The sequence below is a fragment of the Grus americana genome, chromosome 8 (assembly GCF_028858705.1).
Source record: "Grus americana isolate bGruAme1 chromosome 8, bGruAme1.mat, whole genome shotgun sequence".
NCBI classification, from domain to species: Eukaryota; Metazoa; Chordata; class Aves; order Gruiformes; family Gruidae; genus Grus; species Grus americana.
The window spans coordinates 35,304,410-35,322,831 of NC_072859.1; the positions used below are offsets into that span (position 1 = coordinate 35,304,410).

Here is an 18,422-nt window from a genome sequence, read left to right on the forward strand (position 1 = left end):
GCGTTACCAGCCCGCCACGTCCAGGGGCACGAGGGACCGGCGGCGCTGGCACGCTGCACGGCTCGCACGCGGCAGGGACGGGCTGCGGCCGTTCCCGAAGTTGGCAGGATGGGAAAAAAAAAAAACCCCAAACCTTGCCCAAATGTGGGCAGGGGGCTTCTAGGCCCGGCTTTGGCTCTGTTCGGTAAAGCCTGTTCGCGTTGGGAGCCAGGGAGTTACAAACGCATCAGGCAAAATGCAACCTGTCATATAAATGGCAAAATGTGGGGAATTATGTCTTCACACTATAAAGTCACTCTCAAATGGTGCGCGTGCTTTTTTCATCTGCAAGCCCAAGAGCCTGTATAAATGCTGAATTTATTTTTCCTGATGGATGGATGCAGTGACGGCGGCTCCCCTCCGTGCAAACAGCCTGGATGTTGAAGGGTTTGTTACGTCCGTATGTTTACAAAAAGTCGGAATAGCTGGAGCTTCTATCCTTTGCTACGATTTGTTATCAAAACAAAGTGGCCCAAAATATAAATACATTGTCTTTAATAAAATGCATTTGAACATATTTAACATATTTTATATTCAAAGCGGCTCTTTTATGTTCTGCAGCGGACCAAAGCGAGGGCTGAATTTCTGCGCATCCCCCGTCAGCATCGACGCCAGGGCCTGCTGAGACTGCTCTGTGCATCGGGGCGATGCCGGCGGGGACGCGCCTGGGGGAACTCGCAGTTAATTCTCCTTTTGACTTCATCCCTGAAAAATCTGAAATGTTCCGAGGGAAACCAGAGCCTGACGAAGCCGGCCAGAGGACTGCCACTGGCTGGGGTCAACCAGAAATGCCTCGGACCTACAGAGCGAGCCGCAAATCAGCGGTCCAGAGTCCTGCCCTGCTACCGCTTCAGAGCACGCTGCCTGCCCGCAAGCTGCCTGCCCGCGAGCTGCCTGCCCATGAGTTGCCTGCCCGTGAGCTGCCTGCTTCGAGCTGCCTGCCTGCAAGCTGCCTGCTTCGAGCTGCCTCTACTGCTGCTCTTGTCGTGCGCGGGGACCCCGTGGGCTGCCAAGATATGTCACGGATAAGGTGCCGGCGCTCTGTATTTTCACAGGCAGCGCTGGGCAAGGGCAGGAGTGCAACAGGCAGGACGCGGGCGCGGGCAGGCAGAGCCCCGCCAGTCTTTCGAGTGCTCGTGCGGGCAGGGCTCTTTCTCTGTAAGGTGCCTGCGACAGCCCCGTGGGCCTGGCACCCCAGCGGGTCTCTGCAGGAAGCCTCACAAGGAGTTAAATCCTGACAGAAATGGAAAATTCGGCTTTGCGCTTCCCCAGGAGGACCGGAAACACCGAGGAAAAGGGAGCTCGGAGGTGTTTGGCTGGAAGATAGCCAGCGTTAGTTTTGCAGCGCGTGCAGCCCGGGAGCAGGATAACCATACGCTCCGTTTTGACGGCAGCGGTGCTGGGCAAGGGCTGAACTCAGCACCGACAGTGGGGGGATAACTCACCGCTGCTTGCTGAAGCCGGGACAAGCTCTGACCCTTTCCAGCACAACCCCCAGGACGGTGCACGCTGCAGTGCCCACGCTTCCGCCGAGAAAAACCTCAGAAACCATAAAAGGAGCAGCCGATTAATTTACAACCTGTTGTTCTCAAGTGAAATGGCTGCAGATTAATGCTGCACAGAAAGGAGCTGGCACTCAGCTGGCCATCTCAAAGGAGGAATCTCAGGAACATTAATTCCAGCAAGCTACACGGTGACTCGAGTGCCCATAAATCAGTGGCGAACCGCAGGACGCAGCCTGTAAATACCTTTCCGGTCCTGTTGCTCTTGCCAACAGTTTTTGGAAAAGATCCACCAGGCCCACGCTTGCTGGACACGAGAAGCCTGTGGATTGCAAGCTGGTGTTTCACAAGCCAAGTCTGGGTTATGGCTTATTTGCAAGTCCTCGGGGATCCCTGGGTGCCAGCAGGCAGCTGAGGGATGGCTTCTTCCCTTTGCAGCCCCGGCTGCAGCTACTCCTTCCTCTCCCCCTCGCACGCCGTCCGCAGGAGCTGGGAGGTCCGACCTTGTCGTGTCCGTGTCACGCAGCCGCACCAGCCCTCGCTGCGGTGGAAATCCTGCTCGGCCATCACAAGAAGCTCCTGCTGCGTCCAGGGAACTTCTTCACTGAACGCCTGAGGAGGAAGAAGCTGCCCCACGGAAGGGGGGCTCGGTTTGCCGTTGGGATTTGATAGGAACAAGTGCAGGAGCACGCTGGTGTATCTGTACAGCGCACAGATGGCCACGCATATATAGAGGAAATAAACGGCATTTCATGTATTGACCGTCAGCCGAGCTCAGAGCCAGGGTTAGGGAAGCCCAGAGCTGGGGAACGTCCTGGGCACGTGGGGCTTGGGGGGCTGGAGGGCCAAGGGGTCTCTGCGAGCCAGGGGAACGCCCCTGCGGCCTGGGGTGTACAGCTCATGTAGGCGATCCATCGTCCCAAACCTTTTACTGCACTGGTGTCATCTAAAATACTTCCCTGACTACAGAGCACCTTACCTGCAGGCGGTCGGATGCTCCCACCCCCCAGAGATCAGCTCGCCCCTAAGGCCGTGTCCTCGATGCCTGGGGTAACCCAGAGGCACACACACTTATTTGACAATTGTTATCTTCTGCCTTTGCCAAACCAGTTTTCTTAAAATACTCGGTTCCACATCATGAAAAATAACAGCTGTTGCATTTAATTTTTTTAATTGCATTGGTGGATCTGTTAAACAAAAACAGGGCAGCGCCTGCACCCCAAGAGCTGGGACGTGCCCCCCCATGAGATCGAGCACCGGCTGTGGCTCTGCACGGAGCCTCACGATGAGCCACAGATGGAGGAAGCACGTGGAAAACCACCACCCGCTTCCCCAGGGCTTGCTCAGCCCCGCGGGGCAGAGAGCTGAGGGACGTGGCCGGGGGAGCGGGGGGCGAAGGGAGCGGGTGGGGAGGGCTGTGCCCAGGATCAGCTCTTCCTCTGGGGAAAACTTCACCAAGGAGCCCGAGCAGGATTTGAGCCTGTAAAACGCACTTCGCATCCCACCGAAGTTCCCGTAGCGCTGGGCAGAGACTTGTGCGTCTTGAAGAAGCTGTTTATCCTCACAGAGAGCTTTCTGCCGTCTCTGGGCAACCAGACCTATCGGCTGTTGCTCTTCCTGCTGCTGTTCAAGATAAAATAGATTTGCTTTCTCTGTTCCCATCTCTTTCATTTCACGCCCTTTAATGCTCTCTTGCATTCTGCTTTTTAAAAAAACGTTGTTTCTTTGCTGTTTGGGGGTTTTTTTTGTTTTGTTTTTGTTTTTGTTTTTTAACTGAGATCAAATTAGCTAATAAAAGGAAACTTAAAAGTGGATGTCTGTGGGTCCAAGGCTGGATGGCGAGGTGTTTCTTCCACCGCGACTCGCGCCGAGAGCGGAGCTGCAGCGAGGCTGAGCTGGAGCTGGCCGGGGGGCCGCGGGGAGCTGTGCCGCAGGGCTCAGCACGGCGGCTCGGCTGGTGCCAGGGGTTTGCTCCTAAACCCTCCGGAGGAGCCTGTGCGAGGCGGTGGGAGGCTTCCTGAGATCGGCTGCCGCCTCCCTCTCCCGGCACCGTCTTCAGCAGCTCCGGCCGCCAGCGCTGCTCCCTCGCGCCTCGCCATGGGGCTGAGCTCACCCCGCTCCGGTCGTGGCAGACCCGGCATCGCCCCATGCTGCCCTTGGTTTCCTCTTCGCATTTACCCCCGTTTGCCTTTTCCTGACTCGTGGTTTCAGCCGTTTGGTACAAGGAGCGTCCCTTTTTTATGTCGAAGCATCCCCGTATGAGGTGGTTCGTGCTCCGCTCTGGTCCCCCAGCAGTGAAAGATTTCGCTGCAGCAATCGCTGTTGATTGCCTGCTGCTCATGTTTGCACACTAATAGGTAAAAATTAAGCGATGGTATTTCCAGTTCTGCAGTGACACGCTCGGTTGAGCAAATTTCAATAAAGGTGCTTTTGATACCATCAGTTTCAGGGTTTCCACCAGCCTGTGGCCGTCGACATCGAGTCCTGCACCCCGCGGCTCAGGCTCTGCCCCAGCTGCAGGAGAGGTTTACACCATAAACAGGATTCTGCCCCGGGGCACCCACCCGCCCACGGGACGCTTCAGTAAGTCCTTCAGGAAGGACTCCTTTTTTCCAGGAGGATCTCCTTTCAGGACAGCGGCCAAGAAGAGCCGTAATCTGAAAGGTGACCTTCGCTGGGCATCGCTGCTCCGTGCAGGAGCCACTGCCCTTCTCTCTGGGGTGCCAGGCCACACGGAAGCGGGCTACCGCCTGCGGCAAGTGCTGTAAAGCCGGAAGGGAACGGGCAGGGCGTTTGAAATAAGGGGAAATTGCCCATAATCATTTGTTTGCTGCTTCTCTTCTGAAAGTCATTTAATTTAACTCAGGAGAAACACGTGGGGACATTGCACTGGCTCGCCGGAGGAGCACGGCGGGTTGGGTTTGCTCGTCCTAACGATGCTTCCAGCACAGTAGTGGAGTCTTCTGTACCAGTCTGCTTCCGAAGCTCAGAAAGTTTGTGTTAACGTACAAAATGTAAGTAAAATAAGGTCATAACGTAAAATGCAGAGCCAGCACCGGGGCAGCAAAGCGGCCCAGCCCTCCTCAGCGGTGCAGCACGGTTCCCGCAGGCGAGGGCACCAGCTGGAAGACTGTGCAGATAAAATCTGATCTACGTAAACGTGCCAAGACCTGTTGTATTGTACGAGCAGAGGGGTGACGGGCGGGCTCGGCACAGGCTGCTGGCGCTCGGTGTGACGCTGTGTGCCAGGCAAGAGCCATCAAGGAAACCAGGACCAGTTATTCTGCCGAACTTTTATTCTGACTGATGCAACACACATGGATTTGGTACACGAACAAGCTAGTTTTTAAGGTGAACAATGATCTCAAAATCGGTTTTCCATATGCTACGGTTCCCATAACATCTTTGACAGAAGTACAACATATTAAACCCAGTATTAGAAACGCTGCTGTAGTGGAATTTAAATACATCACATCGAAGGCATCTTTGAAGAAATGCAACAAAAATACACCTTCCCACTCAGACAAGGAAATGGGAAATAAAAGCTTTCATTTACGCTTAAGCTCTTTGAATTGGTTTGTGAAAGTGCGTTCCCCCAGCCGCGTCCCGTTACGGCAGCCATGGCTGGCAAATAGTGCTTCAACCCCTCCTCTGTAAACAATTTGAAAGCAGACATTCCTTCCCATTTTCTGATACTTAAAGTAACCTCTTCACCTTACCGCACCCCCAGATGGGCAGAACTGCCTTTTTCCCAAACGTAAAAGTGTCCTGTTTCACTAAAAAAAGGCATGGCCTCACCGAATGATTTGCAGTGAACTGAAGCGGGACCACCCCGACACTGAGGGACCACCAGCCCACAGACGGTTCCTCCAGCGCCGGATGCGGGTCCCTGCCCGCAGCCGTCTCCGTGCGTGAGCCGTGCCCCGTGCCCACATACCTGAGCGACCGCCCGCGGGAAGAATGGCACCCAGCCCCGCAGAGCTGCTCAGAGGGGCCGGGCTGAGTCCCATCCCGACGTCCTCGCGGCGCTCCGTGCGTCCCGCTCAGCATCCCGGAGGAGCTGTGCGCTCTGCAAGTGCCGCCGCTCAGAGAGGTCCTGACCGAGAGCGATTCAGTCTGGCTGTTAAGGTCATCCTGACATATTTTACAAGCGACCGGATTTGTTTATTTGTTTGGAAAAGCTGATGTACACAAACTGAACGAGACGAATGCTCTGGACAGAAGAACAGGCTTTTTATATTCTGAGATAATTTTTTTAAAAAAGCATGAATCCTGCAAGGCACTTTTTCAAAAAGAACGAGTAAAATTTTTATTTCAGCGTGTTCCCCAAAGTGCTGGTCAGTAAATGAGCTGGGGCTAGCAGCACCGTCGACACGTGGACGCGCACGGTCGTTGTGCTCAACACCGGCTCACGCACAGTAACAGAAAAAGGAATTTATTTCATTAAATTGAAGAAGGTGATGAGTACTGATAAAAAGCAGGCAGTGTCTTACAAAACGTGCCTCTGGTTTTAGGCTGGCTCTTGAATTAAAAAGACAGACATTAGCTGTTAGGTTGCGCTCGAATGCCACCCAGATAAAATTAGATTTATGTAGACAGTGGTTTCTGCTGTCAGATTAATTATTTTTGTTTGACTGATAGGAAGATAAGGAATTAGACAACGCGGCAGCAGAACAAGAAAAGTGAGTAGCTACTTTTATAAACAAAGGAAGAGAAATGAAAGAGGTTCTGTGCAAGGAATTCCTAGGAGATGCAGGATTACATTTGCCTTTAGGGGCCCTGAATGTGATACTGTATGGCACATAGTACATGGTGTACACCTATACGATAGATTGCATTTTATTCTATTTGCATCTAATTTCACCGAAAAGGCCATGAAACAGGAGACGACAGAGGCTATCATCTGCAAATGGGTGAAGAAAACGAGGAAAAGATGTAGCCCTTTTAAAAATAAACTTTGGATGTGACACGGATGGATGAGAACTCAGTTCTCCAATAAAACCTGGAAGTTACTTGGGGGAAAGACCTGACTAACGCACACACTTCTACCCACCTCTTCTGTCTGCTTTATTTCAAAAATTCCCAAAGCTGCCATATCTCCCAAATTTGTCTTTTTGGAGGAAAGAAGAAATAAAGAAAGAACCTTGGGGTACTATTTTGGCCACTTTGTAGGGCATTTTAGTAATGAAGAAGTTTTGAGCGGCATCCCCATTACTTAAAAACCATTCGATGTTCATTTTATTCCCGGACATGTGCATTTCCAAATAAAACAACTCATACGAAAACAGTATTTTGGGCTTTGTAAACCCTTGCCATTAATCTAGAGGAAGAAGAACATTTCCTGTCTGTTACAACCTGTTTAGCACTCTCTCCATCTGCTCAGAGCAGTTTTATAGTGTGCTTTACGAACAGCAATTCTTGTTATGCCTGGGTACTTCACGGGCTGCTACCTGAACCCCCCCGGGATTTCTCACTTGTGCTGTTTGCCCCACTGCTCCGGCCTCCTCGGCACATGAGCCTACTTTAGCATCCGCGCAGAATGAGGATTTATCAGGACAAATCCACGTGTCACGAGACTCGTGCCACCTTCGGCTCCCAAAGGAGAATGATGCACCATCATCGGTGCAACACAACCTTTTCGGTTTTAAGCCACTGAAATCCAAATAAAGTCTCCTAAGTTTGTCTTCCTTTAATTCTTCGATTTTTTGCCCCTTTCTCCCCTTGTCCCTCTGGAAAAATGGAGGAAGAAGGACTCTCTGAAGGCGATAATCTGAGTATTAAAACATGTATAGGAGTGGCTCTCTTCAGTAATTTAATCTGCTGAATCTGTCCCCTGATAGGAAAACCATTTTTTCTACCTTAACACAAGAAAATTCCCTCCAAACTCTATTTTACGCACGCAAAACGTCATGTTCTGCAGCTCAGTTACGAATGGCGGTAACAACGGAATGTAGAAACAAAACCAATTCCTTCTTCTGTATTTGAGAATTTTTGGCACATTGGATAAATAATCATTTGGCACTAGAAGCCCACTCTGTAATATCACTTTCAGCTATTTATGCGGATGCTAACCTGCTACAGACACCCCAATTCACAGTAAGATTTAAAACTGCTCGTTGGCAAAAGCAGCTTCCATGCAAATGGCTGGATGTTCCTTCACGCCGCTGTCCGTCGGATTTCCTCTGACAAGGTGATCGATCTCTCTTTCCACTCGTTGTTGGAGCACTTGGAGACAGCGTTGGCTGCTTGACAGAACTTCTGGAGGAGGATCTTTCTGAGCAGCAGGTAAACCCATGGATCCAGTATCTGGTTTAGCGAGGCCAAGCGCACGGCTGTCAGGAAGAAATTGCATTCTCTGTGCAGTTCGGAGCTTTGGGCGTCACCGGAGAATTGCTTGCAGTGTTCCAACGATGCGTGGCTGAAGATCATCTTCAACATCGTGACCTAAGGAAAGTTAGGAGGCAAAGGCGACGTACGTTAAGAAACTGCTGCCTGTGTATTGCTACGTGCAAATATCCCTCACGACAAAATCCTGACGAAATTTTTTTCCTCCCTCATCCAATTCAAACTGTGATCAGAGCAAAGAAGCACTGAGAGAGCAGCCCAGTGTGCGTGTGTAAAAGGAGCGGCAGACGTGGTACCTTTCAGCTCTCAGTCGGATTTATTTCTAATCTCACGCTCAACTGAGGCAGCACAAGCTGCTTCCCCGCCGAGACACAACAGAAAGCTGTGTGCTACATCCCAGAGGTTCAAGATGGCCTTGGCTAGAAAGGGAAGCTACTGACCTTGCAAAATTGACTTAAAGGGACTCATTTTACCATTATCATATTAGCACAATTACAAGGACCAGCTGAATAACTCATGATGAGTAGAGCTCTTCAAAATTATGTTCTGAACAGTGAATGTCAGGAAAAAGAATTTCAAATACAAAAATGTCTTCATTTTCTTTAAAGCTAAGATGTTTTATTCTATGACTTCTAAATTTTAGAATTTGATTTCAAAGTAAACTATTCTGATTATGAACTGAGCCAAATTAAAAGAAAAGGGTTAATAAAGGTGTTTTGGGCTAGGAGTTGAGAGTCAACAGAAAAAAAAAAAAAACCTTCTTTTTTTGTCGAAAGCCAAAGACTGCTTTTTGTGTTAACCTGACCTATTTTTCCTCCCTTCCCCTCTCAGTTCGGCTCCCCCAGTGAACAGAGTGATTTATTTAGGAGTCTGTTTCCCACAGCATCCGAACTGGCGTGACCGAGATGCTACATACGCTGTAAAGCGTCTCGCAGAAGCAGAGGTCTCCGTAAGTGATGCCTCCCATACCTCACAGCACAGAGCAGCAAGCTTTGCCCTGGGAGCCACGAGCTACCTGCAGGCTGATTTTTGGGGATTAAACGGGGTCCTGCCATGGGTATCACGTGGATGGCGCGTGTCAGAACGTAAGCACCGGTCACCTTCTCTTTACTGGTGCTGAACCACGGATGCTGCAACGCTCACTCATCGATTCAGAAAAGCCAAGCATGAGGCAGCTTTGATTAATACTTTATCCCCAAATCCATACTCTAAGGTAATTTTATCACTCACATTTCAAAGTGTCAGCGGTTTTATTTTTCCTTTTAAAAAATATCATCAATATGTTAGCGAAGATATGTGCTCTTGGTACGGTACAGGCAGCAGGGAGGACAGCACTATAATGATTCAATCGATTAAAGTAACAATACTTTTAAGTCCTCATTTTCCAAATTAATACATAAACATGCTTTACAGCTATCGGTGCCGTGAGCCTCAACCCACAGGGACACCTTGATTCTCGTGTGACAGCCTGGAGAGGTGAGGCACTGCTGGGGCCGCACAGAAAACCTGTGAGCAGCAGAGAGCCCAGCTGGGATCTCCAGGGCTTCTGCCATCAGCCTGCTGCTTATGCGGGTAAAACCAGTGAGAAGCCTTTTTTGTCTGGGTTTTTTTTTTAAAGCTGGTGAGAGAGCTCACCAGAGCTGGTGGTGTGATATGCTAGTATATAACCATGGGAAATATGAATCACATTTTGAAAGATGCCAGATAGATATAATTTTCCATGGTGTGGTCAGTATCTGTTGCCTGAAGTTTTCTCCTGAGCTTTCCGTACCAACTACAGCTGCTTAAAAATACATCCCTTTAGAGGCTTTCAGCTGCTTCTCTCCAGGTGAGCTACGTTAGATTTTGTATTGCAAGGTTTTTTCCAGGAGCCTATAAACACGGGGATGCAAACGCCTCCTGAGCAGGCACCTGCCGTGCACCTTGCTGCCAAAGGCCGGCGTACCAGCTGCGCCACGGGGAAAACAGCTGTGCTCTGACCCCGGCTGTGACGCACCACGACGCTCGGGTGCTCTAGAGCACGGAAAAAGGCAGAGCTGATGCGAGGAGGGTGCATCTTCACAACGTCGGCCAGGGAACTGCCCGCAGACCTTCTGGCTGGGTACCGGCCCCTACCACCGCCTGAGGTGAGGCAGCGTGCAGCGACCCGGCGCTTGGTGCTGCACTCCGAGGGCACGGCTACTGAACACCTAACTTCTGCACGGGTCCTTTTTCTGCTTGCAGATCTCTTCTGGGCATGACTCAAAGACCTTGCCTGTCTGAATTTACTGTCTGGAACTCCTGCAGAATTGAGATGCAGCAGGTCCACCCGTTTTGCTGTGTCTGAGACGGATAGCCACGCACGACGGCTCTCATTCACTGTCTTTGCAAAGGTCAGTGGTACCACATGCTAAATAAACTGGCGGCCGGTCCTGAAAACGCAGGGAACAGCCCGAGGGACAAGACTGGCAGTCAGTTATTCACAGCCCTGTCCAACTTCTTGACTCCAGCCTTTCGAAAGACCCAAGACAACCCCCACCGGCAGCGGCACAAGCCGACTGATCCCAGCCAAGGTTTTCCCACAGAAGGCTGTCTTCAGAGTGGAGTGTCACCCCGAAAGGTCACGTCTGGACCGCTGCTGTCCCCAGAAACTGGGACAGGCAGAGCAAGAGTCACCAGGAGCAGAGGCTACGGGGGAGGATTTTTCCATTCAAAGGGATATTCTGGGTGCCAGATCAATAACCACGTGTTGACCTTGGAAAGACTTAGATGAGTCCGGAAGACAGGGCAGCTCGGACAGCAAAGTAGAATTGTTTTTGTTTCTTTTAATGGAAATAACTGAGGATTCCATCTACTACATTTAATTTAAATAAAAATGAAAATAAGTAACCATTGGTAGAGCTTTTTAAAAATACGGATAGACACAGATCTGGACCAAATCAAACAGCCACTGTGCACCAGACCCATGCCACCACAATCCCACAACTTCCTCTGCCACCTCCGGCTGTTTAGGACACTGTCACCGTCACCGCTCGGTCTACGCTGCCTGCAGCACCCGCCCTCTGTGCCCAGCGGAGTCGGGCACTACCCACCCCCGACGGGGACCGCAGCACGACCACGCAGTATTACGTGAATATGCCGTGCCCACGTTACAGCCAGCGGAAACCACAGTGCATCTGTCACGGCCAGTATTCGGATTTATTTCTCCCAGATCAGCTCTTCTAGCTCTTCCTTTGGGAACTCTGCAGTGACCCTTGCTTTGCAGACCTTGTTGCCTTGTTCTTTGTCAGGGAACCCATGGAGCTACAAAAATATTAGGCTAATAACGCACATTTCCCAAGCAGACAACTGCTGCCTATTTTTGGTTTTATTACATAATATTCCTTTACTGGAATATTTGTTGGGCCAACAATTGCTCTACTGGAAATTGTATTTGTTTGATATCCTTAGAGGTTGTTAATCACGGCCTGTACTGGTCTTCTAAATGAATTAAAAGAAAGACTGCAAAAGGTAGAGGAACAACATCAGGTGGAATAAAGTCAATGGAACTACACAATTTATGCCAATAAAAAATTCGGCTCAAAATGCATATACTAATATAGTTGATAATTGTATTTATTCAATTAAAGTAGATGAAGCTTTACTATTATCACTGAATGTAGCTGTATAATAACATTAAACCTCCACTGCTCTGGTTTTCAGACTTGCAGCCAAAGACAAGACGTGTTGTGTTTTGTTATATATCTTTACGGTGTTTTAATAAAGCTGGACTGTAGTACACAAGAACTTTTCAGGGCTGTTGCACAAGCTCCCCAGCTGGCAACCATCACTGTGATATATCGCCGTTAGCTTAACCTTACATGGGCAGCCTGCGTTACCTCAGGGACTCCCGGGCAGCTCACTATTATATTGCAGAGTTTAGAATGAACTTCCACTGTAGCTAGGGGGAAAAAAAAAACCAGCAACAAAACCACAAAAACTTTCCCAAAGATATTTTTCCAGATTTACAAACTATGTTGGAAATTGCTGTTATCTGCAGTAAAAGATGTTGAATAAAACAGCTGATGTGCTTAAAGGTGTGTATTTTTCAGCCAAGCAAGAGCCAAGTAGCTGGTCTGGAACGTGGGGTAAGAATCTGATGGGAAATTCCTGGTCCCAGACTGTAAAATCTTTTCTTGAGATAGCTTCCAAAAAACCAGACCTGTTTTCTATGCATCATGAAGACAGGAGGATTCACCCTCTTACACTGCTTCTCCTCTCCCATTAGCCCTAATCTGTTGCTTAAATAATTCTCTCACACGTAAAGCAGCAAGTCGCAGAAGGAACGAAGGAGTCTCCTGATGAAATACAAAGAGTGGCTGCGGTGAGTGAACCACGGAAAGCCACGACGGAGAGGGCATGATTTTTTCCTTGTAATGCCTAAGAATACCTATAGTCACGTATCATCTTGTTTTAAAATCAAAATTGTCATTCTGTCTCATGTAATTTCTAGGACTCTCTCCCGCCGCCGCTGCTGGAGCTGAGGCAGAATGCAAGACTCCGGCTGGAGCAGCCAGATGCCCTTACAGACTCTGCCTGTGGACCCCTGAAGCAGAACTTCCCACTGCCTGGCATGGACGTGGATGTCTTTTGTAAAGCAGACACGCTGCCTGCCGCGGGCAAAGCTACGGCAAGTCCAGCCAACTAGACCACGGAGGGGCACATCTGGCATCTGCACCACCTGAACCTTGGTTCACCCCCTCACGGTAGCTGCGCGTCCATCAGATCGACAGTAATCCAGAAAAGGTCTAAGTTATACGGCACCTGACGACCTATCTTAGCAACCTTCTCGCTGTAGGGCAACGCAACACCTCCCGGCGTGCAGGGACCACAGACGTACCAGCACGCCCAGGGAAGGGCTGCTTCTCAGAGCCGGCTCGGCAGGAGGCCATGCTTTTCTGCCTTCGGGCAGAACCGCGTGCAGGGCTCTCATCTGCCACCCCATGGGACGCTCACTGGCAGAGCAACCCCGAGCAAATCACTTCTCTGTTTCTGAGAAACAGATGATGGTGAAATCATTTGCAGTCCTCTCGGAGAATTACTGCAGAAGGCTGAGGGTTTTAATAAGACGTTTACAGAAGGACAATAACGCAGGGAATCATGGCAAGGTCCCATCAAAGTCTAGCGGGATTCCAACAAATGTGGTCAAATTCCCACCCCTTGGTTGTGACCTTATCTAGACAAACAGAGGCCAGCAAAATCCAGTCTCTTGGCCAAAGTGAAACGATCAGTATGCTGGGGCAGTTCTGAAACAGGCGGCTGTTTCAGCCTCGGGTGGGAGTGGAGCGGGAAGAGTTACCAAGTCCCGGAAAAGGAGTCATCCATTTTCCTTGCAGCTCAGTGATAGCACTCTCTTTTCTCTCTAAGTGACGGTGCTTTCCATAACTATGGTTTGCACATCTAAAAATATTACAAAATAATATATTTTAAATAAAAATACCTGTAAAGGAGAATGTATTTAACTTCTGTCTAACAGGAGGGCTACGGAGAAGAAGTGTTTTAATAGGAAAAGCAGCAGAATACCTGAGTGTTTTGGCTTTAAATAGGCTTGAAACAACTCTGTGAATGAGTAATTTTGTAGCCTGGAGCTCTAAAAGAATTATTGTGAGAATTCCAGTTTGTGCTGCACTGGTGTTTCTGTGCAATCAAGGCACAGCTTCCTCTATTTTACCTCAGACTCATTCCAATCTGCTGTCAGTTTAGCTCAATGGTTATGCTCCACAGCTGAGCACCAAAATAAATAGAAGATTAGCGTGAACTGGAAACCACTAACAACAAAGCAATATTTTATTTAAGTGGAACGTTTCCCCAGGTTCTCCATGCTGAATTCAAGCAAGATCCTGAGTGCCCAGCAGAAGGAGAGAATGCCTGCACTGTGTACGCACTTCCTCTCTTCCACCAAATCCAGCATAAATCAAGAATAGGTGGGACGCTTCATTAAGCCCTTTAGAGTGCAGCCACTATCGCCAGAAGTTTCACTTTTCTGTTAAATCACATTTGATTTTGTCATTTTCACCAACAGATCAAGTCTAAAAATACTGTCTGTGTTAAAGGGCATTGTTTGCCTAACAGTAACAGCTGTCAGAATCCGTTAGTTCTCCGTTGTAAAACTCAGATTTCTCTTTTTAAAAAACCAAAAATCTCCTCTGCAAATCCCTGGATTCCTGTTTCAACTAAATTTCTTACAACTGCTAAACAATGCAGCTATGGGTTAAACGAGTTCTACAACCTGGCTTTCACTGAAGATGCACTTGCATTACTCCACGGTCGCTCTTCCAAAAATCTGGCCTCTGATTCCTAATCCCCACTTTGTAGCTGTACACAAAACGTTGAAGCGTACGTATAAAAATGCTTCTGTAGGCATTACTTGATTTCGAGAATATGAAGACTGGAGAACACGCTGACCAGACAGGGAAGTTTTGCAGAACTCTGCAGAACAAGCTATATGCTTTCAAGCGTTGACCCCGCACAGGGAAGTGAACTGTTTTACAAGCTCCCTCTGGATCACGGCCGTGTCACCCAGCAGTGCTCCGCACAATCGTCAAACGCATGCAACGGGTTGCCAACCAGCACCGCTCAGCTGGCCCTGCCGCCGACTCGGAAGAGCCAGGCTCCTCGCCAGGGAGTCGCTTCACCTCCCGTGGCCAAACCTCGGAAAAGCCCTGCTCTCTCTTAGCAGGTCCCGCAGTTCCCTGGAGGTGCCAGCGGTGTTTACAAGAGGCTCTCTGACCTGGGCTCTGCGCCATTAACTCGCCCCATTAACACTGCCCGCAGATCCGTTCAGCAGCGCGGGGGCAGCTGCATCTGACTGTTAAATCTGCAAAAATGCCATGGGAAGCAAACCACCAAGAGGCATGCTTGCATCCTCGCTGATTTTTCTGAGCGCTCGGGTTCTGAAGGAAGAGAAAAAGCGTCCCTCACCTCGGGGATCTTCTCTCGACGCTGCAAGGCTGGTTAAAGCCTCAGGAGCAATAGCTTGGCCCCGGGTTGGGTGAGGGAGCAGCATGGGAGGGCTGGGCAGAATCTGCATCCCAACGGAAAGGCTACAAAAGCAAGGGCTGAGAGGCAAACGTACTCCCTTCGTTTAATAACTGCCTTCTAATTTTTTTCATCTGTTTAATTATGGACAAGCATGCAACAGTTAACTTCTGTTAAAAAAATCCTACTGTTTTCCCCTGGGACCTAACCGCACGCGTCAGCGGGACAGCAGGACATGCCGCAGCAATGGAAACGGCCAGCCAAGGTGTCTGGGACTGCAGGCAATGGATGCACGGAGACACCGGAACAGTGACAGGGCACTCTCCTGGGGCAGCTTATCAAATCTGATGTTCCCTGGGGCTCGAGGAGCAGAACAGTATTCTTTGCTCTCAAGCTCTCACTGAATTTTCAGTGTGGTTCCATAGTTTACTTTGGCACAAGCTGTTAATGATCTCTAGAAAGTTAATTTACAGCCTCTGACCTATTTTGGGGTGGGGTTATTTTGGAGATTTGATGGAATTTTAATTAATTTACAAGGATACCATTACTAAGTTGAACTGTTTTCTATTTTTACCTCATCCCCATTGGCCGTTAGCTTTGCCAGCCCCGCTTCTCTTGTCACTATTTATGAGATCTGAAGTTCTCTGTGCACAAGAATCCTTCTCCGGCCATAAAGCACCTTTCACGTAACTTCGGAATTACCATAGCTAGCCTTCAGCCCTTTCCTGATCCAAGTACAAACTTCCCCAAAATCATACTGTCCTTGGACAGTGGAACAAGCGGGCCTTTTCTGACGGGGTGCCAGACTCCTGAGCGTGCCCTTGTCCCACACGGCAGAAAGAGACGCTGATTCAGCTTCCTCCGCTCCTAAAGCACAAGGAGGGATTTACCCCAGTTTGACAAGAAGGGGCTTAAGTGAGGAATAACAAAATAGTGGAAAGAAACGCAAGGGTCCTTTAAAAAACAAACGGAAACAAAAAGCCCAGAATGCTGCCGTAAATAAGATACAGTGAGCAATTTGCTGAAAACCAGAGGGCACTTGCAAAGCCACCAGTCGAACCTTTTCTCATAAAGCATTGAGGTAAGCTTTGCTACAGGGTGGGAGCAAATAAAACATTGTAAATGTCTCCCATGAGCAGGGGGCTCCATCACAGTAAGGGCTCGATAAACTTCCTCACAGGTTCCCCTAAAGAGGAACAGGCAGGTTCTGGTTCCCCTGGTCCTGCCACCTTCGGAGCCCTGTGGTGCTACCAAGCAGGGCTGTGTGGGCAGGAGCACAGCGTGCCCTCCCTGCCTCTGCGGTGGGAGCACAGCGTGCCCTCCCTGCCTCTGCGGTGGGAGCACAGCGTGCCCTCCCTGCCTCTGCGGTGGGAGGCTCGTGTTCCCCCCTCCAGTTCCTTCATCTTACTTTTCCAAACACGCTGTGCTTTGGCTATCCTCTTGGACCTCTCCCAGCTTCTCTCCTACCAGCTTTCCACACCTGACCTCCCCCCGCCTCTGTCCCCGTCCCCACTTTCTTTCCTCAGAGGCCGTTCACGGCCGCACTGCCCATGAGGAACCTGAACCGCCGGTGCCTCCCACCCTGCCCAGGCTCTCGGGGCCGCCCTGCCCTCTGCCCTGAGGGAGGAGGCCTGGGGTTCCCCATGGCAGGTGGCAAGGTGACCTACCAGCAGCGGTGACCAGCAGGCTGAGAGGACACACATGATCCCCAAGAGCTGGATCAGTGTCTCCATGGCGATTCGCCCCCACTGCTTGCTGGAGCGCGATGCAGTCGCTTTGGTCCGACAACGAGACACCAAGGCCTCGATGGTGGCCAGGTTGCACGCCACGGTCACCACGAGGGAAAGGAGCCCCAGGATGGCGAAGGTGGAGGCGAAGACGAGGCTCCCGGTGAGATGGCTGTCGCCGGTGCTAATGAAGCACCAGGTGCCGGGCCACTGTAGCCTGTACTGGCCCAGGCCGGCGATGGGCAGGAGGGCGAAGGCGAACACGGCCAGCCAGATGCCGAGCAGCACCGTCTTTGTCACCCGCGTCTTCATGTGGCTGGCGTACCAGTGGGGTGCGCGGATGGCCAGCGTCCTCTCCACGGCCATGGCGCTGGCGATGAAGAGCGGGCAGAGGCCGAAGACGGTCATACTGAAGCCGAAGAAGGTGCAGAGGTGGCCCGAGGGGTCGACGACATCCCAGGCGCGGTCGGACAGGTAGACGGAGATGACGATGGGGCTGGTGAGCAGCTGCCCCAGCAGGTCGGTGAGCGCCAGCGAGCCGATGCACAGCAGGAAGGACCGCTTCCGCCGGCTCTCCTTGGCCCGGTAGCTGCGGGAGACCAGCAGCATGGCCAGGGCATTGCCCACGATGCCCGTGATCATCATGGTCAGCGGGAACGCCACCGAGACGGCGCCGCAGCCCTCCGCCGCCCGCCCCGTCCCGTTGCCCCGCTGCTGCCGCATGGCGCCGGGCTCCGTGCCGTTGGGGCCGCTCTGGCACTGCGGCCAGCGGCTCATCCCGGCGGACTACCGCGGCGGCGGGGCGCCGAGGGGCCGGCCCATGGCGGCGATGAGCACCGGGGCGAGGCGAGGCGCAGCACTGCCTATCGCGCAGCGGGCGGCAGCCGTTATAAGGCGGGGGGCGGGCGGAGGGGGCCGGCCCTTCCCGCCCTGAGGGGACGGGAGAGGCGGCACCGCGCGGCACCGGCGTCCCGCCGCCCTCAGCCGCGGGCTCGGGAGCGCTGCCGTGCCGCGGGACGGCTCTGGGGGCCCGGCCGCACCCCGCCGCGGGAACGGCTCCCTCGGCCGGCCCCAGCGCCGTCGCGGGAACGGGCGCTGCTGGAGCCGGTCCGTGAGCGCGGCTGCCCCCGGGCGGCACCGCGGCTGTTCCCGGGGCTGGCGGCGCTGAGGCCGGGCCGGGCCTGGGGGGCTGCCCCTGCGCGTCCCCCCGCGCTGCCCGGCTGCGACCCCCAGGGCGGCGAGAGGAAGCACCGGTTTGTTACTTCCATTTCCCAAACCAAGCCGGAAGCACTCTATAGACTTTTTTTTAAAAACGCATGCATAAGCTATCTCTTTTCCCCATAAAACTACTCCTTTTGATAACGGGAGGGCAGGTGAAGTTAGTAAATTGTGCAGGACTTTGCTCAAAGCTGCTGTCAGTGAACTGTTACAGGGGCATTACTGCCCCTCCTTGCTCCCTTGTCCAAATGTTGGAGAAGTTTGCACAAATATTTATACTTTCATACTTTAAACAACCAGCCAACCCACCCAACCCCAAACAAACACCCCATTAGCTGTTATTTCTGATTAAAGAACAGGAAAACCTTCTTCATGTTAAAGGATTCCAGACAAAGTTCCACAACCAGCGACTCATTTTGATTAATGATCCAAGAACAAACTATGGAATTAAAAACATTACCTGGAGTTTCCTCCCCAGAAGCAGAGGTGTGTGCAGCTGGAGCATCCCCAGCAGAGAACTCCCCGAATAGGAACAAACTGGAAATACGGTGCGGCCCGAGGTGCTGCCATTAACAGAGAACGGCGATGGGTGCTC

The 18,422-nt window shown here is 51.3% G+C and overlaps 1 protein-coding gene across 1 annotated transcript; it reads right to left on the reverse strand.

The window, feature by feature from the left end:
• Positions 1-4,825: 4,825 nt before the first annotated feature.
• Positions 4,826-17,470, reverse strand: PTGER3 (prostaglandin E receptor 3). Its single transcript, XM_054833423.1, has 2 exons — positions 16,550-17,470; positions 4,826-7,985 (listed from the first exon to the last, which is right to left on the reverse strand). The coding sequence occupies exons 1-2, from the start codon at positions 17,384-17,386 to the stop codon at positions 7,698-7,700; spliced, it is 1,125 nt and encodes a 374-aa protein (XP_054689398.1). The 5' UTR covers positions 17,387-17,470; the 3' UTR covers positions 4,826-7,697.
• Between the last annotated feature and the right edge of the window lie 952 nt (positions 17,471-18,422).

Excerpts from the sequence above, each read along its gene's own strand:
- PTGER3 (XM_054833423.1), bottom strand. The coding sequence starts at position 17,386 with ATGAGCCGCTGGCCGCAGTGCCAGAGCGGCCCCAACGGCACGGAGCCC. Across the intron at positions 7,986-16,549 it reads CCTGCTGGTCACCGCTGCTG|GTCACGATGTTGAAGATGAT; the intron begins GTAGGTCACCTT and ends AACTTTCCTTAG.